General features: G+C 37.2%; 3 protein-coding genes across 6 annotated transcripts; all 3 read right to left on the bottom strand.

Moving 5' to 3' along the window:
- Positions 1-290: 290 nt before the first annotated feature.
- LOC105170213 (transcription factor TGA9-like) lies at positions 291-4,040 on the bottom strand. Its single transcript, XM_088884622.1, has 9 exons — positions 3,685-4,040; positions 3,436-3,527; positions 2,965-3,047; positions 2,478-2,690; positions 1,596-1,640; positions 1,361-1,420; positions 1,195-1,272; positions 974-1,022; positions 291-818 (listed from the first exon to the last, which is right to left on the bottom strand). The coding sequence occupies exons 3-6, from the start codon at positions 3,007-3,009 to the stop codon at positions 1,400-1,402; spliced, it is 324 nt and encodes a 107-aa protein (XP_088740748.1). The 5' UTR covers positions 3,010-3,047; positions 3,436-3,527; positions 3,685-4,040; the 3' UTR covers positions 291-818; positions 974-1,022; positions 1,195-1,272; positions 1,361-1,399.
- An 8,950-nt stretch (positions 4,041-12,990) lies between these two features.
- LOC105170212 (L-ascorbate oxidase homolog) lies at positions 12,991-15,049 on the bottom strand. Its single transcript, XM_088885225.1, has one exon. The coding sequence runs from the start codon at positions 14,905-14,907 to the stop codon at positions 13,222-13,224; it is 1,686 nt and encodes a 561-aa protein (XP_088741351.1). The 5' UTR covers positions 14,908-15,049; the 3' UTR covers positions 12,991-13,221.
- Positions 15,050-17,357: 2,308 nt separating this feature from the next.
- On the bottom strand, positions 17,358-20,556 carry LOC105170210 (uncharacterized). 4 transcript variants are annotated; one of them, XM_011090882.3, is made up of 9 exons: positions 20,399-20,556; positions 20,062-20,183; positions 19,680-19,767; positions 19,405-19,464; positions 18,884-18,946; positions 18,563-18,766; positions 18,366-18,477; positions 18,000-18,217; positions 17,358-17,636 (listed from the first exon to the last, which is right to left on the bottom strand). In XM_011090882.3, exons 2-9 carry the CDS (start codon positions 20,169-20,171, stop codon positions 17,544-17,546), a joined length of 948 nt encoding a protein of 315 aa, XP_011089184.1. In that variant the 5' UTR covers positions 20,172-20,183; positions 20,399-20,556; the 3' UTR covers positions 17,358-17,543. The 4 variants fall into 4 exon arrangements, with proteins under 4 accessions (XP_011089184.1, XP_011089183.1, XP_011089182.1 ...); XM_011090881.3 differs by having other exon boundaries at positions 20,062-20,198; XM_011090880.3 differs by having other exon boundaries at positions 20,062-20,247; positions 20,399-20,553.
- Positions 20,557-20,770: the final 214 nt, after the last annotated feature.

Raw genomic sequence — 20,770 nt, forward strand, 5'->3', positions numbered from 1 at the left:
ACCTAGTCAGGAACACGGAGGAGAAAATCCGAGTAATGAAACAGAGGAGTGGCTCGTGCGGTCCAAGAATTAAGACAGATAGAATCAAGAAAAAATGGAAGAAACAAAAAACTTGATGTCGTGTCACAATGTAAAGGAGTAGTACTCCTCCATTTATCTTTTGTTGCGTCTATGTTGCAATTCTGACTGTGCTTTATTTTTAATGAAAATGGGATGGGGACCCCGATAAGCATCCCCCACCTTTGGGTGTTCTGACTAAAAAAAAAAAAACCCTAAACCCTAAACCCTAAACCCAAAACCCCAAACCCCAAACCCCAAACCCTAAACCACAAATTAAACAAGCTTGAAACACATCAACACACACATATATAAATAATCAAGGACACTATTGCTGACCAGGCAATAAAAGTTGAAAGCCGTGGTCATACTGAGATTTGATGTGATTCTTTTTTACCTGAAACAGTCATGAAAATCTCTGACAGGGTTTTTGGAGAAGTAGAAATCTCTTAGTCAAATGCAAAATTATGTTTTTTTACGTGAAAATAAAAGGCCAGTCTTGATTTGAAAATTGATGCTTGCTATGTCGGACAAATGGCTTCTTGAAGGTCCAAACAAAGCATGCTGCTTATGGTGAAAACTGTGGATTATTAGGTGAAAATCTAGCGAAGTCTAAGAATCAAAGGGTTTGACATTTAGATATCTTTTTTTCAAATGGACTGAAAAGACTATTTGCTCCCTCTTTCTCAAAGTTCCTTGGCTTCTTGCCATACTTACACAATCAGGTGAGAAACATATCAATGTGTGGGGCATGAGCACATCTACAAAAAACCAAGGACGAAAAAGTCAAATATTTTGAGTATCAAACATTTTCTAAGTGAGAAAAGAATGGTTCATTGAATATTCATGGAAGTGGTTGGCACTTGAGAGAAAGGGCAGTTCAGTAAATTACTATGCAGGAAATAATAGGACATACCAGAGCTAATATTGCCACCTGCAACCCCACCTCCTCCTAAGAAAAGTCCCTGTTGACCACAGCAAGTTAAGAAGATGAGAGAGAGAGAGAGTTCAGAAAATCAATTATAAGTTTGAATTTTTTATTTAATTTATTATAGGGGATTAAATTTATGAATTTTTTTTTTTAAATATCAAACTTCTTCATTGTCCCTATGTTATGTATAAGCTAGCTAGTTTTACCTGTGACCTTGCCCTCTGAAGGTCTTGTTCCAGCTGAGTGAGCCTAATCCTGCTTGATTCTAGCTGATGTACATAAGCCTGCAAGAATACAACAATACTATAAATATGCACAACTCAAATTTACAACTCCTTGTTTGGGAGAAAAAACAAAAAATTGGGAATCCACCTTCTTCCTAAGCCTACTTTTCCTTGCTGCTTCCCTATTTTAAGCTAATCTTCTCAATGTCTGTGATCAGAGAATGAACCATCAGCTTCAAGATTATTCTTTTTTTTCTGGAAAATAAACACTAATTGCCGGCCAAGGGGGAAGAAGAAAAAAACTCAAGAAATTTTAGAAGTCTTGTAAAAGTTAAATTCTAGGCCATCCATGCATGTGGATAAATGTGGATTTTTTTCATCACCTTAGCATCCAGAACTTTCTCTGAATTAGAACCAGGTCCCCTTCTCTGCATAATTTTTTTTTTAAAAAATTAAATAGATTAGAAAATTGTTTTCTTAAGCTAAAACATATGCTCAACAAACATAAAATACTAGAGTCAATAAGAGCAGCTGGAATAAATTTAATATATTGGTTTCAGTTTTTCTCAATCCCCTCTTGTAAATCCTCTGAATTCTTTTGAAGTGAAGGGAGGAGGTAACGTGTCAGAAATGGCAGAATCTTTTGAAAGATCTCATGTTTTTTTATTACCAAAAATCAAGTTTGTAATAATTAGAGGATATGTAAGAATTTCTCAGAGTTCTGATACTGTTTCTTGAAAATAATTATGATGGGGGGTGACTGCTACATGCATAATGAAAAATGTTTATTCCGCTCCATCGCTTACCATTTGTTGGATTTGTATTTTATTAAAGATTATTGCAGAAAAGGAGGCCAAAAAGCCAAGAAGGAATTGAACTACAGTTCTTGGGATGGGAAAAAGTAGGTAATTATGAACTAGGACTTGAACTACAGTTCTGGAGATAAAGCCAACATTATTATAATGGAGCAGTAAAGATAAAAAATTGATACTGCTACTGTAAAGATTCTGCTTTCTCTTTGATTACTTGTCAGAATAACAATCAGAAAATCCCTCAGTAATCAGAAGTAACTCAGCCCTTTTGATACAAATCTTCTTGCAGTTGTTGGGATTTGGGATTCGAGACGGGGAGGGGGAGAGAGAGAGACAATAATAACAAGGATTAGATATAGCAATAAAAGACACCACCTTTTTCCTGAAATATTGGGATTATGATAAAAGAAGAGAATAAGAATTATGAGAATAGATCGATCAAGCACAAAAAACCTTTTCTGGAGCTTGTTTGGCAGCTGGTTGAGTCTGTGAACCACCTGTTCTTGGGCTATCAACTACACTTCCGGTGTCCATTTGCGACGGCGGAAGGCGGTGGTCTGAAGATGTCTTTCTGCTGATGGGAGAGTCAGGCTCCAACCTAGTGGTGGAAAGTGTGTTGACTGCTGATCCGGAATCAGTACTCTCTTCTGCTGATTTTGAGCTTCCCTGTATTAATGACCAAGAACCACTCCAAGAAAATAAGTCAAATGGCTTTCATCACTATATCATCCCCAGAAAAAAACAATTCTTTCTTCCCCAAAGAAAAAATCAAGAAAGCTCCAAAAGCTCTTAAAAGATAAGCTCAAAACTCATAATTTTCAGCAGCAGAAGTTACCTAGAGAGATTTTTTCCTCTACTAGAGATATATAGGAAGAAAGGGATGAAGATAAAATAGAAATGGTCAAAGAAAGGGGAAGTTTAAAAGGGAAATTGTGAGTACTTTTGGGGTATGTTGCTGGAATCTCATAGGCCAAGAAGGGAACATTTCCAGAGTTGCTGCAGGCCTGACTGTGGTGTATAAAGCTGCACAAAATCACAAAGCAAAATCTTTGAGGATCAGAGAGGGGAGAAAATAAATACAAAGACTTGAAACTTTTGCAGGATTCAGGAACACCCCTGTAAAAGGAGAGGAACCTAATCGCCCTTTATATGTTTTTTTCTTTTTCCTTAGCAGTTATGGAGTCAGTAGAAATCATGCAAGCAAAGTCTGGTTTTTTCCTTATTTGAAACCCCACGCCATTCAAATCCTTTGTCCAAGAATGATTTCTGTGTTAGAAATGGTAAGGCCCTTTACTTTGGCTCTGTGGACATGTTCAAAGCATACCACCCCCGCCTTGTGCGTGTGTGTGTGTGTGTTTAGGAGTTGGTTACACTTAACAAACGTCATAGAAAGGAAGGGATTTCAGCATACGTTGTTTTGTCTCATCATTGTTGATCTTCACTCCCTGGAGAACTATACCCTCTTCCAGCTCTCAAAAATCAAACGCAGATCCTTCTTGATTTCTTCTTGATAACAAAACAAACAGGAAAAATGAAAATAAAAACCCATGTCAGAAATCAAGAAACAAACTTGAGAAACTCACTCCCGTCAAATCAATATCAACCATTAGAGTGAAAGAACAACCAAAAAATGTGAAGAAAAATGAAATCTTTGGCATACATGAAACTCGTATTGGGGTGGTGAAGCATGTGGGGCAGCGAATACGGAATGTGGTGATGATGGTGTGAAGGTCCAGACTCAGACAAGGCTGCCTCTCCAAATCTTTGGCTAGCCATGCAAGAACAAAACACTCTCTCTCTCTCTCTCTCTCTCTCTCTATATATATATATATCCCTCTCTCTCTCTTCAGATCATCATAGTAGTAATACCTATGCCAACATCTTAAAGAAATAAAAACTCTTGAAAATTTGTTGCTGTATATGTAAAGAGATGATTTCAAAGACAGAAAGTCCACTTTTCTCTGGGCCAAAAACTCAAACAGGAAGAAGAGCAAAAGATCAAAGCTTTCTTGTCAAACTATATATCCAAGCCATCAGAAAGGGAGTAGGGGAGGGGTCCAGTCTTTTTCTCATTTGCAAAAAAATTATTATTAATTCTTGATTTTATATTATTTTTGGAGGGGTCTCTTTCTCTGTCTACCTCTATTTTCTCTCCTCCTTCTCAATGAAGAAAAAACTGTCTGATTATTCTGTTTCAGTCTTTGCTTTTATCCATCTGATAAGGGGTAGTAGTAGCAGTAGTAATTATTACCATCCATCAGTATTGAACCTCAAACCATGGTATGGTACACAAAATCTTGTCTGAATCCCCTCAGCCTTTGTGGGGTTTTCACAAATGCTATGAAAAAAAGATTTAAGTTTTACATAATAATTCAATTATAATAAAGAAATGAAAAAGGTGGGGTCTTTCGCAGGAAAGCACTAGAATCAGTACCGACTGCTACTCCACTCTCTCTCTCTCTAACCACCTGTGCTATCTCATTGGCCCTTTTCTAGGGGGGCTCTCAGAATTGCAAGTACTAATCACATACTTAATTCTAATTTTTACAATGTTGCTGCACTCCCAAATAATTAATATATATCATTATTCATATATACACGCTGAATTTCTTAACATTAATTATTTTTAAATTATAAAAAAGGAAAAAAAATTATGTATAAAGTTGTTTTCAAAATTAATAAATGTAATTTATGATGTTATATTATTATTTTTAAATAGAAACGACACTCTAATTTTGATAAAATTCGTACTCATTTACTCCAGGTAAAACCCTGTAACCCACCCCTGTCACAACCCGCAACCTGTCCACCCTTATTGGACCTAATCAGTTATATAAGTTCAATTCTTTCTCAACATTTTGGAAAAAGAGAATCATAATGTTTGGATTAGTATTTTGTTGTGTTTTGTGGGGATAGAGAAAGAAAAATAAAGATAAATAAGTGTGTTAGAGATAGTATGTATGTTTAGATTTATTTTTAAAAATAATTTAAAATATGTATTATATGTTTAATGTTGTGTTTTGGGAGACAAAATTTACTATTTATTGTCAAATCATGTCTTTTTTATACATATTTATATATATGTGTGTGTATATATATGTATGTATTTATGCTAAAACAGTTAAAAACACCTAAATAAGAATTTTTTGGATGATGGCAAATATTGAATATCTCGAAAATAACTTGGAGTAAGATCTTTTTGAATTATGGCGGTTGCAAGACAGCTTTACTGGTCATTTTAATCTTGATCTCCATTGTATATTTTAACGAACTAAACATGAAGACAGTGAACATAGAGGTCGTAAGTTAGTTGATAGAGTTCAATTACTATGTGCTAAATTATGAAAACTAAAGTGATGCCAATGTACAAAATCAAAAATGAACTTTTCTGGACCTCATTAAGGACAACTTAATCTCTTGCAAATAAGTATTCCATATCAAAGTCCATATTTCCAGAATACGAAATGTTAGTCGAGATTTCCTTCTTGCAGCAACCATTCTCAACCAAAAAATGCAACAGATTTGATAGGTAAACAAATTAAGAAAAGAAAGAGGGAGGCGGCGGAAGACAAGACAAAAGAAAGAAAGGTGAGACTTGTCTTCTCTATTTCTTTCAAACACGTTGAGGATTTCCTTTGAGGAGCCTTCTACAGCTGGTTTGGTGGAATCTATTATCCCTTCCTTGTCTAAATTCATGTATAATCTAGGATACAAGCTGAAAATTGAAGAGAATAATGGATTAAGTTAGATAAATGGTATCAGGATCGGATTTGCTCCAATCACCCTCTGTATTTCCCGATATTCTTGATTTGCACCTGTCCAACTGTAGTGATTCTTGCATAAATGAAAACCTTAGGATGTCTACTAAAACATTGTAGTTTTGTATAGAAACTAAATTCATTGTTCAAAAGGGTAAAGTGAGTCCTGTTTCTGAGCAATCTGGACTAAGTGTGCTAAAAACGTTATAACTTGAGATATAATGGTTCAATTTGTATGGTTCTTATGGGAAATGAAACCAGACATGGAAGATTATACTATGAAATGTTTATGATTTTGAAAGAGTGTGTGAAATTTTTGAGAATTTTGAAGTTAGTGTCCACAAATCATGGAAGTTCAGACCTTGAAGTTAGTGTCCACTAATCGTGACAGTTCAGACCTTGAAGTTAGTGTACGCAAATCCTTGCAATTTAGACCAATCTATATTAAATTATAAACAATTATTTATATATGAGACCAATTCATATGATTTTTGTTGGAAATGAAACTAGATACATAGGAGAGTATTTGGAGTACAAATGGTACTTGTATGAGCTGTATTTTGGTTTGGGGAGAATTTGTAATTAGGTACAGAGATTCTGTCAAGAACAGCATTTAACGGAGTACAAGGGGTTTTTAATAAAATTAACTCCTATAAATTTAATAGAATAGAAGTTGTGTTATTGGGCTTAAATGTTAATTTATTTATCAGAATGGTTGAATGTATGTAGTGGTGTCACATTTGGTGTTAATAAAGTGTGGTGCCATTACAGGCTACTACATCATAGGCCCATTAGACCTTTGTCAGGGTCTCAAGCAGTTTCAAGCATTACACAATCTGCTATTATTGGAGCAAAGAAGGTTGCAGCGTTTCCCAGTATGTTTTATATATGTAATTGTATTAGGGTAATGATTTTGTCATTAATATTATCTAGTTTATGGATCAACCTCTCTGAAAATCATGATCTGGTGTAGCAAATTTCTGATAAGATCACGATGTCAACGAATATATTTATATACGTCTAATCAGCTACTGCATTTCTTTTTCAATTTTATTGACCACAAACTTAACAAGTTTTGCGGAATGATGTCGCCCCGTATTCCGACTTTTATATTTCCTTGTTTGTGCCTCTTTTTTGTGTGTGCGTGTGTATGTGGGGTGTGTGTGTGCGTGTGGGTGTGTGTGTGTGGGTGGGGGGGGGGGGGGTTGTGCGTGTGGGATGTGTGTGCGTATGGGGTGTGTGTGTGTGGGTAGGGGTGTGGGGGGGGGGGGGGGGTGTCTGTGGGGGTGTTGTGGGTGTGTGGGTGTGTGTGTGTGGGGGGTGGGGGAGGTGTGTGGGTATCGCGGAGGAGACGTACAGCCCTTGCCTCCCCTGGCTTTTGGATGCCCATCTGTGTTGAGTTTAATCCATCCTACTGCTAGTAATTCCATATCACCAAGCAAGGCTGTGTAATATGTGGTTGCTGAAATCCTTACTCCAATATAGCCACAATATTAAAGTCCTCTTTCCAATGGTGGGGACGACACCGGCCCTTGACAGAGAGAGAGAGAGTTGGGAGCTTTCATTTTTCCGTTTCTGGTTCAGGGTTAAGAGTTTAGGGACTTTTTTTTTCTCTATTTTTTTTCGGTTCCATGCATAGCTATTTAAAACTTGACAATTTATTTCAGAAGCTGCTAGCTAAATCCTGTTGCACTGAGTGTAAAGCAGAAGAACTATCACAGTAAAATGAATTTAATCTCCTAGGTGGGCAACTTTCATGCATCTATAAAAGGCATTTTGGCAAAAGCACCCTACAAAAGCCATATCTGCCGTAGAACAGTAAAAGCATATATATTTATATGTAACTAAGGCCATGCGACAATAAATAATCACTATAACCTAACTTAAACATCTGATCAAGAAGCAATTCTATGTCGACGAAATCTTTTAGAACAAAAGTCATCATCTCCTACTGGTGGTGTACCATCTCCGTATACATACCAGACCGCCAACAGCATGTGCCACTCTGGAGGGGTCAACCTCATCTGCCTCTACACGACAGTTAATGGAAACAAATAACAAATATCAGGATGCTCACACACAGCTTTGTTTGCTTGTTCAGCCACTGAGGGGGAGAAGAGGGGGGAACTAAAAAGTGAAATGTATCTTGGAGCATGCAGGATGTGGGAGCCAAAACCACACTGCATTTTCCTGCACATGTATAAATATGAGTTTCTTTACCAGAACATTTATATTGCTTGCAAAATGTGACAAATCCGTTAGCTAATAGGTTCAGGATCAAGCATAGATTCTGATTAGAGGACAAGAGTGCAGAAGGAAGACAAATGAATTATATCAAGTACTGCATTTTCAGCAGACCATGTAATGATGGATGAAATATCCAAATGAATTTACCTGAAAGCAGAAAAGTCCTTGACTTCGACTAGTTGATTTTCATGCCAAAAGAAACAGAAATTTTCTTTAGAACCATAATTGGCCATCTAAATTTACAGGAGGTAGCATACATAAAGAAAGTCAATCCATTATTGAAATGACACGACCGAGTAGCTACTGAGGCAAACAAAAGTCCTTGCTAGCAACATCTAGCTCTAATTTCAGCTTGCAAGTGGAATATTATGAAACCCAAATATCAACCATGCCCCCGCATCCAACAGAAACCATCTGCCCCCTTGGCCCAGCACAGAACAGATAAAAGAAAGTAAGAACAAAATGTGTTTCAACCTTGGCGGTCCTCATTTACAAATAAAAGCAAAAACATAGGATTTAGGACCAAAATGCTGAAGACTTGTATAATTACACAGATTCTTTTAAAATTTCTTCAGTATATGATAGCAAAAGGAACCACCATATTTTCAAGCAAAAACTGCTACTCATCATCAACCTCATGGACCCACCATCTTGCCCGTGGAAGTACCAAACCCCGCCTTTTAGCTGTCTCTAGAAAGTTCACATCTTCACCACCATCCATATCTTCAACAACCACCTTAAGTACATGCAGAAATTCCAATAATCCACTCTTTCTCTCCCCAGCTCTCACATTCTTCTCTTTCTCCTTCATTGATGCTGGCAATTGACGCCTTCCGGCAGAACTATCACCACCAGTTGTCCCATTCTGCCTCATTTCACCATCACCCCCATCAATATAGTGGAAATCATCAATTTCCTCAGTTCTCTTGGGATGAGTTCTCGGACCTCCATCTCCATTCCCATGTTTAGGCATTTTTCCTTCTTCCGCAACCTTAACAACTTCCTCAGTTACACCAACACCACTCGCCTGTCTCCTTTTGGTGCATCCATATTCTAGAATACATTTGAGCTTGACAATTTCCTCCTCAATCTTACTACTGTCCAAACTCCCACTGAGGTTGCTATTTTCATTCGAATTTTCACCTTTATTTACATGAAAGTCCTTCATAGATTTACACTTTTCCCCCAACTCATGATTTCCATCAATGGCATCAACCTCAGGCATACCATCTTTCATAAACTCACCAATACTTTGCACGACGTCGACTGTGCTAACCTCGACACCATCCTCACTGATTGTGTCTAGTGAATCCGCACTGTCCAGAACAATAACTTTGGTATCACTGATAGCCACATTCCCCTGGTTATCAACCACAATCGCCTCTGTTTCGCCTACAGGAACCGTTTCACCATCCAATTCTTCTCTCTGAATCCTGATTCTCTTCGACTCGAACTCATCATCCGATTGCCCTTCGAGAACCCTAATCTTCCGCTGTCTATCAGACCTATCGCCCGCGTGGACGGTCCTCAGGCCCTCAGCACATAAATCATCCAGGTTTTGGTCCTCTGAAGAATAGAGGTTGGAGACGTGGTGCTCTGGAGGGGTGTGGTATACCGCCTCGTCTTCTACTTGTTGGTTAATGGAATTAGCGCTGTTGGGAGGAGAAACCATGAGGATTCCTGGGGCTTCGGATGGCGTCGGATCAGGTGACGAGGAATAAGGGCCCGGGTTCGACTCCGCAAAATCCTCCGACTCCCGGACGAAGGGGAAGTCGCGGAATTTCGCTTCCTGCGAGGTGGTTGGCTTGCAGAGTTTAACTATTGTGGCAAAGGCATCCTCCTGTTCTTTCAGTGTTTCCATTGTGCCCTCACTGTTACAGTGTTGCCATATGTGTATGAGAGTGGTTAATTTTGTAGGGTTTATCGTTGCGATATTTGTGGATCTTGCTTCGGTTTCGCGTGTGATTATTTAAAAAAAAAAAAAAAAAAGGTTAAATACGCCCCTACAATATCCATAAAGTGTATTTATACATCTGAATTACAAAACATAATAAAATGACCTTCATAATATATATTATTTTTTATGAAGAAAATGTCCTGACTATCTACATCCTTAAAATATCTCTATTACAATCATTTTTCTAAATATAATTTAAATTATTATAAAAAAATTATTTAAAATAAATATGATGCGTGCGATTTTAGCATGGGTCTAAAGTCTTTGGATCTTAATGTTGGATTTGGGCTAATCGAATGAAAGTACTTGACAAAGAGGACCTGCAAAACAACACGTTAGCATTCTGATACTTAACTTAATCCCAAATTTATGAAAAGATAAATAGTAACGAGAAATTATCAGAGAAATGAGAATTTTGTAAGCAAGATCACAAATTCTAAACGAATAGAGTAACAACAAAAGAGTTTTTTCGAGTGTGGAAGGGGAAGTCTGTTGTGGGGTGCCTCTAATATTTATAGAGGAGTCCCTCTATAGCAGGAGTTCTAGGGGGAGCTGTGTGACTGGCAAGAAAAGCGGGATTTTGGGGGATAAGGTTGCACCTTATCCGCTCCTTGAACAGCAAGTTTTCGGATGAGGAATGACTCCTCCTTGGTAAAGATTCCTACCTAGTAGGGAGTACTCTTAGAGTGAAGAGTCTGATTTCTTGAGGGCACCTTTCTTCCCTCGAAAAGATACAATAGGCCTTCGCACTAGGCCTCTTTCTTGGTCCAATTTTAATGGAGTAAGCTTCCTTCTTGGATAGGTTCTGGTGTGGTGGATTCTGCTTCAGATATTGAATCATGTTTTCTTCTTTGGCCTCATAGGAGCCATCGACTTGCTTTACTATCAACTGGGAGTTAAATAAGCTATTACATGTCTAGCTCTCTTACATCATGCGCTATCCTTAGCCCTGTTACAAGTGCCTCATATTCAGTCTCGTTATTGGAGACCTTGAATCCATATTTAATAGTGAACTCCAAGTCTTCTCCTTGAGGTGAGGTGAGGACTACGCCCGCACCACTACCTTGGATGGTGGACGACCTGTTGACACGTAATAGCCATTTTTCAGCTTGAGGGGTGCCTTCTTTAGATGTTCCTACAGTCTCCAAGATGAAATCGGTTAGGGCTTGGGCTTTGATGATAGTTCAAGGTAGATAAGAGATATCATACTCACTTAATTCGACCGCCCACTTCACCAATCGTCCTGAAGTGTCTGGCTTACCCAACGTTTGTTTTTAAGGTAGGTTGGTCTTCACCCCAATGGGATGAGAGAGGAAGTATGAACGTAGCCTCCTTGCAGTTGTACTCAATGCAAAGGCCATCTTATCGACGAGAGTGTATCGTCCTTCTGCTCCATTAAAGACCTTGCTAACGTAATAAATTGGCATTTACTCCCCTTCCTCTTCGTGAATTAGAACGGAGCTGGTTACTTGAGGGGTGACCGAAATATATGTTCATGACCACACTCATTTTATTTATAGAAAATAACTTTTGTTTATTAGTTTTATTAAAAATAATATTATATATAATATAATAAAAAAACTTTATCTCTAGCTAGACAAATATATTTTTTAATTTGATAAATATACTTGAAAGTATTTCGATAATTTGATGTATATTGTCAATATACTTTTATTAATTATGTTACTACTAAATCAATATTATATATATAAAATAAAAATATTATCAAGTCATATATTCAAATAATTCCTTTTGGTTTTTTTTTATTTATTAATATTTTTACTTCTGAATCTTTTATTGTAAAAAAAACTAAAAGTAAAACCAATTATGGCACAAGTCTAAAATTTTCATTTTGAATGCCAACAAGACAACCTTTTTGTAACATGGCCAAATGTTCTGCAAGAAAAACAACAAAAGAAAAGAAATCAAGCTCGTGAGCAAGCTTGGTTCTAACCTGTTTCTTTCTAGGTTCATCAAACTCAAGTTCAAGTCTGAAATTTTTTTTGAATGTGCTCGGTTCATTTGTACTCCTACCTATAGATGTAGGATAATTTTCTGGACTTAGATAAGCTAAGAAACAATCTAAATGGAAATATTGTTTTAGGGTGGATATCACCAAATAGTCTATTCAACTGTTACAAATAGTAGAGTATGAAACTTTTTAAAAATATTACAAACCGCATATTACTGATTTAAAGAATAATAACAATAAATAAATGAATAAAGAAAATAGTAATCATAGAATGAAATCGGCTCAGATTAAACTAGATCCAACATGAAGGAACACGGTCGCAAAAGTACTGCACCCAAAGCACCAACCCATGGTAACACCACAAAAACTTGGAACCCAACCACACACTCCAATCACTTAGATCTTTTTATCACATGGTCACAAAAACCCCCAACTCTCGATTTCACGAAGAAATGTAGGAATGCTTTAGGAGATAGTCACTTTTTTTGTGTCTAAGCAAAGGGGAAGAAAACTCCTATTTAAAGGGTCGAGAGAAGAGGTGGGGATGAAAGGCTAGAGAGGCTATCCTTAAACCATTAGATTGGTTTAGGAAATGGCCATGGATACGGATGAAAAGGGAGTGAAAAAATCATAGAGAGGATATGGAAAAGAAAGAGGCAATCGGCGCGAGAGAGAGGTGAGAAAATGAGGGTTAGGTTTAGGGTTAAGAATATAAGTACCTGAGTAGGTGGGTCGGGTTATGAGTTGGGTTATGAGCTGCCATGTGGGCCTTTCAATAAAGTCATTGAGCCACAATTATATAATAATTATGAACTATGTAATGAGCCTATTGGGTAGTGATACAACTTATCACATGTAAAGTTTGATTCAGCATAGTCATTTATATTTTCTTAGAATGTAACTAATCATTTTTGTATAAAAACAAATTAGAGGTGTACGTAGTAATTAATAAGTAGTGCAGAATAAGTGTGGAAAATAAAATAACAAAATATGAAAACTGCTACGTACAATTGAATTAAAAGATAACAAGCATTTAAAAGTCCAACTCTTTTTATTTCATTCTCTGTTCAAAAAGAATTTTCCGTCTTCTTGACACCAGATCAGGTCTCGCCTTTCTCATTAAACAGACATCAACACACCCTTGCTTTAACAATTTAATTTGCTGCTAATTAGCAATTAAGCAAAAGAAATGAAGGGAGAGGAAAGAAAGCAGGGCTATGTACGTACGTACTAATAAATACATGCAATGAATTAATTAGTTCTTCAAGCGTACGGAGGAGACTGAGGCAGTTCAGACTTGGGGATATCCAAGAGACGACCACATAGTTGGTGGTTAGGGGGAATGTTGTACTCATCTCTTGTGGAGCGGCCTGGTGACAAGACACTGAAGTAGAATTGTTGTCCCAAATACGCCCTCTCTGCCATCTCCGACCTTAGATTCCACATACCAGCGTTGTCCAGCGTGGTCAAAACTGCTGCCCAAGAGTTGGGGTATACTTGAATTGTGTTCCTGCTCACCGCATCCAACAGGTTGTAGTTCTTCCTCTTCTCGGGACTCCACTTGCCATGCTCGATAGCTACAGCAAAGAAGGAGTGTCCATCCAAGTGCCATGACTGAATTGTATTCTCTTGGTTCTCGAAGATGATCTCCACGAAATTCCTAAACGTTGCATTTACCACAACGGAGCCAGTAACAACAGATGTACTAATCCCCTTGGGTGGCTCATCCTTTAGCAAATCGTAGTTGATGAATGCCAAGTCTGGCTTTCCAAAGTACTCAGCAATCTTTAATGGAGTGGGCGGATTTTGGTGAGAGACACCATTGATGCCAAATCGGAGCTTCCCGTCATGTGTGCCGCGGAAGTTGGCAAGCTTGATGGTGCGGGTGATGTTGATTTTGCCATAGTGATATGAGCCTTGTGGGTTAGGGCGGGCGGCATTAGAAGTGAGGTTCCACCTGAAGGAGCGGAACTGGTTGACTGACCAGGCAATGCCGGCAACATGTTGAGGAGGTGGTGGTGGGAGCTCAGGGGATGCGGGGCCCTTGCCATTAGCGTAACGTATTATGGCCACGGAGGTTAGCTGTTTCTTGCTAAACCTGCTAGAGGCCACAAAGTAGTAGTCCTTGGGAGCCTGGTCAGCTGTAACAAGCACAGCCAAGCATTGTCCAACGTGGAGGTCAAGAGAGTCATAGGCATTCTGCACAGTATGTGATCCCTCGATTTCCACTAATTTCATGATGTGGCCCTGGAATCTGAAGTTTACGGAGACTCTTAAACCCACATTGCAGATTCTGTACCTGTAGGTCTTCCCAGGCTCCATCGTGGCAAGTGGTTCAGCAGCATTGTCACCAACCTTGCCAGATTTTCCGTTGATCTGAATGCCATCAGGCAAGCCAATGGTGTGCCCGCTGTCGAGAGTCTTCTTAAGGGTCTTGTGGCCCTTATTGTACCAATCTCCAAGGAGGACAGCAAACTCATTTGCTGGCCTATCATATGGGATAGGGATGAGTTTACGACTCTGAACTTGGATCATGCCCAGACCTCCAGCCGCCCTGTGGAAGGCAGTGGTTGGAAAGTAGAAATAGGTGCCAATCTGGTCCTTGACTTGGAGTTTATAGGTAAAGTTGTGTCCAGGTAAGATGGGGCACATAGTGCCGAGAGTGCCATCCATCCAGGAGTTCTTTCTTTGTTGGATGCCTGCCCAAGTGAGGAGGAAAGGCTCGTCTAGATGGTTGAAGACGTTGACTAAAATGTTATTGTTGGAGGTACAATTGATGGTGGGACCGGGAAACTGGCCATTGATGAGGATGCCCTGTTGGGGAACGCCAAGAGGGGAAATGGTGCCATAAGTGACTTTCCAATCGAAAAAGAGATAGGGGTCCTCTGCCAATATTGTCCAGGCCGAGAGGCAGAGCAGGAAGGCCACAAACATCATACTGGAATCCATGCCCCTTTATTAATGTCCCTCCACACTTCAACTCAGGCTAGCTTTTGTAGTGCTAGGTATTGCCAAGGAGAAGAGAATCTCTTCTCTTCTTCTGGCAAGAGAGATTGAATGTGTATATTGGTGTTTAGACCCCTTGGAAAGGAGTCCTCTTTATAGTAGGGAGATGGGCATAGTTGGTTATCAAAATTAACGGTTCCTCCATTATTCATTCTTTATCTCTTCAATCCCCACCACAAGATTAATTAAGTTTCGCGTTCTTCTTGTTCCTCCCTTCATTTTTAATGTGGATCTTTTACTATATATGACTAAGAGATATATATATATATATATATATATATGTATCTACATTGTAGCCCTGCTTAGAAATATCAAATAACTCTAAAAAGAAGAAATATCAAATATTACTTTATTGTCATTTTCATCAAATGTTAAAACTTTTGGATGAGTTAGTAATTAATTATACAATTATCTCGAGAATTTTTTAACGTATATGTCATTGTACTACATTTTAAGTTTCTAACACTTTTCTCAAACCTTTCTAAAGTTTGGTGTTGCTTAATACGTTTTGCCTGTTTTTATACTTATTAATATTTGTGATTTGCTAAGTATTGGTTTCCTTAAAATAAATGGGAAATGTAATACATAACTATAGGTATGTACATCAATTTCTTTTAAAATATATAAATGAAAGAAAAAATTACGTCATATTTGATAACATTAGTTGTGAAGACAACGTATTCGTTATAATGTTGGAAGTGATAGATCCCTAAAACATTCTTGTTTGCAGCATATTACTGGAATAAGAGAATTATAGTTTTACTTCATATCTTGTTTGTTTACACGTTTGGCATTTTGTACCCTCTAATTCGACCTGTTCAACACATTACACCCTTAAATGATAAAAATAGCAATTAGCATCTCCGACTACTAATTTCCTGGCAAGTTGCACTTCTGACACTTCCAGTTGAAATTGCTGTCGAAAAAATAATTGAGTCCTACTTTAAGAGGGTAAAATCAGCCAATTTACGTTTTGCACCCTGGAATAAATTAAAATAGCCACTTACCACTCTGAAAAAAGGAAAAAAAAAAAAACAAATGGTATTTTACACTCCAAAAACTAATTTTCTTCGCATATTGAAATGTTGGCACTTTTCTGGCCAAAGCATTGGCCGAATGGAGGCATAATTGTTCCAACAAAATTGTTGGTAGGAAACAACTTCCACGACACAAAAAAATGACAAAAAGCTTCTTCCTTGAAGTGGTATAAACAGTTATTGGCACTATAGAGAAAGAGTTCCAGTTGTGACTATGGTGTTGAAATGCATTCGGTCACAAATTGGAGATAGATGAAATCTGGAGAAGATTTTATAAATGCCTAAACGCTGTAAAATATTTTTATTTATTATTTTCTTTAAATTTTCTAAACATTCATGCATGATTTTTTTTTCTTTTTCTTTTTTTGTTTTGCAGCAAGGGTGTGGATTTTCAACTGGATCCACCAATATGTATATTGTAAAAGATTAAATATATATGTATATATATATATATACACCTGGATTGCTAACGAAAATTAGAGATTGTTAAGAATGATATTTGGAGTTTTTTTTAAAAGAAAAATAAATGCTACAAATTGAAGACTGAAAAGAGAGATTTTAAATGAAATAATCAAAATCACAATCAAAAGAAAAGTAAATCATCCTCGCTTTAGTTTGAATAAATGCAAAAATATGACTCCGCTTATTAAAATTTGAAGCAATCAGTGAATAAAAATATATTAAAATCAATTCTGCATCGAGTTCAGGACAGAATGAGGGCAAATGTTTTTGAGCTAATATTCTGATATCTTGCGTTTTGCAAATTTGATTAAATGTCCATTTTACCCCTTAAGATTTGACTATATAATTTTTTGGGCAATAATTTCGGTCAGAACGTATCTTGCATTTCATGTCAATATAACATGCAACGCTTGGAAAACATACTCTCGTCTCGAGAGACGTAGAAAGGATAAAGGATTAACGTAAGCAGAATTTCTTGTATGCCTTTCTAAGTTTGCTACGAAAGAGAACGGCGTAATCGCAGAATGAAGAAAAATACGTAATGCTCAGACAGCATAGGCACATGAAAAAGGCAAAACTGATGCAAATTTCATCATTAACACATGATGGGCACACACAAAAGTGCTGAATATTCTTCACACAATGAGCTCCATGATCATACTGCGGGTTCTACAGTACTAATTAAGATATTATTTGCCACATGTTCATATTAGAATTTGGACTTTCTAACAGATTCGAAATAGTGCTCCCTTAAATGGAAAAACACTGAAATAGGAAAGAACATTAATTACTACAAACGACACAATTAAAGGATGACTGGATGAGAGTACAAAGAAGATGAGCATCTGCACTGGAGCAAACAATGAAAATCCAATAACCCATAACCTCCAGAAATTATTTGACAGAAGCCACTTCTATTATTCAATCGCTCGCTCCTCATAAAACATACACACAAGCAGAATTCTTGTTCATTTGTGAGTAAACAAGTAATAAGAGGATCATAAATTCTACAGAAACTACATAGCAGATGACCAACATCACCACCACCAAAAAATATATAAATCCTTCACAGGTAACCGATTAAGAATCTTGTGGAGTCTCAAACCTTGTTGGAGTATCAATTCCCATCATGCAGCAAAGCCCGGATATCAAAATTACAAGCAAAACAATTCCCTGAAAAGTCCCAAAGAACATAAATTTTGAGAAACAAGTACTTTGAATGCAAGGGAGCCAAATCTTATATATGCACACACACACACACACACACACACATATATATATATATATAAAGGGTACAATAAAACTGGTATGACAAAGTTATAAGAAACGAAATTTTAAATCCATTTATTTTCAAGCCTCGTGTCTAAACTCTTGGCCAAATACTGAAACTAACTGAGTTACCACTAGAATCACACTAAAACTGGTATGACAAAGTTAAAAGAAACGAATTTTTTTAAATCCATTTATTTTCAAGCCACATGTCTAAAATCTCGACTAGATCTTTTCAACAGATCATACAGACTGAAATTAACTTACCACTAGAATTCCCTCCAAAAGAGATGACTTGATCTTGCAAACTCCATCACAGACAGTGGAATTAGCTGATCCATTTCCCATGGAACCTTCAGCAAGAAATCTTTCTAGTCCCCGATGAGGGAGGTACTTAATAGATCTAACTGGATCTGAGACGTAGAGAACCGTGTATTTTGCACCCAACTGATTTACAGAATTGAGAAGTTGAGAGAGAATGCTGCCTGCATAAGAAATCAGACTATTTATCCAATTTTCCATGCTCATGGATGGATAAGCACATGAACATGAGAAGTATTTCTAGTTTAAAAAATACTATAAATATTTTATATATATTCGAAACTCTTAAAACATTGTCTTAGAGCGACATACTCTCAGAATGGGGTTGATCAGAATCTTGCTGCGATAGGGAACCTCCAGGGCACAACACAATCAGATCTGTATCTCCATCAGATATCTTTTCAACCCTTGAGTTCAGGTAATCCTTCAGTAGATTACAGCATGTTGTTCAGTAATACTAACTATAACTAACATGAAAGAAAAGTACAAGATTTATCTCTAGTACTTACATGGACTGAGTGAATATCTTCTAATTTATAAAGATTTTCACCCACTACAGAGCATGAACCCACTAAAGCAATACTTCTGACAACAAAATTATGCTGACAAGCGTCAGCAAACTCTGAAATCAAAGTGCTTTCTATTGCCACTTTCTCCTCTCCAGCAGCTATGTAAGGAAAGGCCAAAGACAAGTTGGAGTTTGAATACGAGTCCTACACATGAAGAAGCCACACTCTAATCTCAAGATTCGTGAAATGAGACAACAGTGAAATAATATTCAAAAATTCTAATATAACAAGGAAGTTGTACAACTAAGCAAGCTAATAAACCTGGATCAAGTCTATAAGAGCTGGATCAGTCCTTGAGGGTCTGGAAATGTCCAGAGATAGTAACTGCATAATTATATAAATACTTCAGTCGCCATAAGAAAAAGTCAATACCAATTATATTGAAGTTGTTGATGGAGTATAGTTCCACTAGATAGATAACCTTTAAATGCTAATCTTGTGCAACTGGTTGCCCTTAGGATGTTGAAAAGATACATTTACAGATATGATAAAGTGTTGCATCAACCAAAGTAGGAATGTGCTCCATCCATTTGGGTTTAAACTTTTGCAGTTGAAAAAATGACAGAGCTTGTTTTGGCATGTATCTCCTCAATTTGTGAAAGAGACACTTGCAGATTATTTATGGCATGCACAATCCATAATGAAAACAATTATCATACAAAAATAACAGAGAACTCAAAAGAGAAGGCTCCTTTTCCTTCACATGGATGCGGTGCAGGCAAGCATAAAGGACATCACAGGTGGTTATTTCTTGGGGGGAAAAAGAGCAGAAAGAACATTACCTCTGTTCCAATGAAAAGAAAGGCAAAATTCTTAGACTGTTGAGCTTCTTCCCTTGAGCACTGAAGATAACAAAAGGACAATATTTTGCTTTCAGTTCAAACAGAAAGGGCAGTAACCTTATGTATCAAACAATTTATATAGTTGCCATTTCTTATTTGGACCAAATAAATTTTTCATACTTGTTAGCTCCAAATTTTGCAAACAAATAACTTGATTCTACTATAAGAATGATAGGTAATTGCTACAAAATTTAGAAGCAGTCACATAGATATACCAGGTATTTCGACCATCCCCCTTGGATCATTGCTGACTTAGCTAAACCTCTTGGAGAAAGAATTCTGTAATCAACCATTTCTTTCATTCTGCCAAACAATTGCAATAATTGTAGATAAATTTTGGGTTTCTCATGTTGAAAGATAAAGGGTCAGAGAGCAGAAATTTAGAGGTATGGGAACGGATTATAAACGGAAAAAACCTAAGTTTATTTGAGCAGAGTGATGAAATCTTAAGTGTGGAAGATGTGCGAACAACTTAAGGAGAAAGAACAAACCACAACAGAATTAACTTAAGACCATGTTGAATCAATCTCAAACAGATCATTTAGCAGAGTCAACATGCAATAAAAATGAAAACATAAGAAGCCACAGAGTAACTACCCATCTAGATGAGGCGACCATAAGAATGCGGGGACCGTGGATGAGAAAGATAGCTGAACCGTGAGAACAAGCACAGCCGCCACAAATGCCACCGAAGCAGTCGTCATCATTCTTCTTTCCTTCTGAAAAGCCAAAGGCTGCAGCAAGTGATCGGCTTGGAAGTATGAATTGATTCGAATAAACTATCTATTCGATCAGAAATACAAATCAAAATATTATACAAATGCTAATACAACAAATCCCTGCGAAGCAGACTGGATCTAAGCTAAAGGTTAGACAATCATCGTTGGAGGAATGGCATCGGCGAGATTTAAAGAGAGTGGATCCCCTTTCTCACCTGTAGCGCGCACAATATGTGGAAGCAAATGAATCAAAATTGCAGCACCCACGTTTCCCTAGTTTATTGATTTTCCAATTTTTCCCCTAAATCTCGATCTTTCCCAATCAGTGACGACAGGTCAGAAGAGGATTGCAAAGACTCGCAATTACTATTGCAAATATTAAAATATGTGTTGCTGTAACCTAATTTATATATATCTATACTGATATCTATCTATATTAATATTTTTTTTAAAAAAAAAAGGATTATTTAACTTCACAAATAGCGATTAATATCAACATCGTATTAATATTTAAATATAACAATTATGTTTCTAATTAAATAATTTTTAAAATTAATAGTATTTATTTTTATACAAGTGACTACACG

The sequence above is a fragment of the Sesamum indicum genome, linkage group LG9, assembly GCF_026168435.1.
Source record: "Sesamum indicum cultivar Baizhima isolate 11 linkage group LG9, ASM2616843v1, whole genome shotgun sequence".
Taxonomy (NCBI): domain Eukaryota; kingdom Viridiplantae; phylum Streptophyta; class Magnoliopsida; order Lamiales; family Pedaliaceae; genus Sesamum; species Sesamum indicum.

Bases quoted from the DNA above. Each gene is read 5' to 3' on its own strand.
- LOC105170213 (XM_088884622.1), bottom strand. From the start codon at position 3,009: ATGTTCCCTTCTTGGCCTATGAGATTCCAGCAACATACCCCAAAA. The intron at 2,691-2,964 runs GTACTCACAATT...TCATTAATACAG, and splicing joins TCCAGCAACATACCCCAAAA to GGAAGCTCAAAATCAGCAGA. The intron at 1,641-2,477 runs GTTTTTTGTGCT...AAAATTATGCAG, and splicing joins CCAAACAAGCTCCAGAAAAG to AGAAGGGGACCTGGTTCTAA.
- LOC105170212 (XM_088885225.1), bottom strand. From the start codon at position 14,907: ATGGATTCCAGTATGATGTTTGTGGCCTTCCTGCTCTGCCTCTCGGCC.
- LOC105170210 (XM_011090882.3), bottom strand. From the start codon at position 20,171: ATGATGACGACTGCTTCGGTGGCATTTGTGGCGGCTGTGCTTGTTCTC. The intron at 19,768-20,061 runs GTAGTTACTCTG...ATTGTTTGGCAG, and splicing joins TGGTCGCCTCATCTAGATGG to AATGAAAGAAATGGTTGATT. The intron at 17,637-17,999 runs GTAAGTTAATTT...GGGACTTTTCAG, and splicing joins TTTTGGAGGGAATTCTAGTG to GGAATTGTTTTGCTTGTAAT.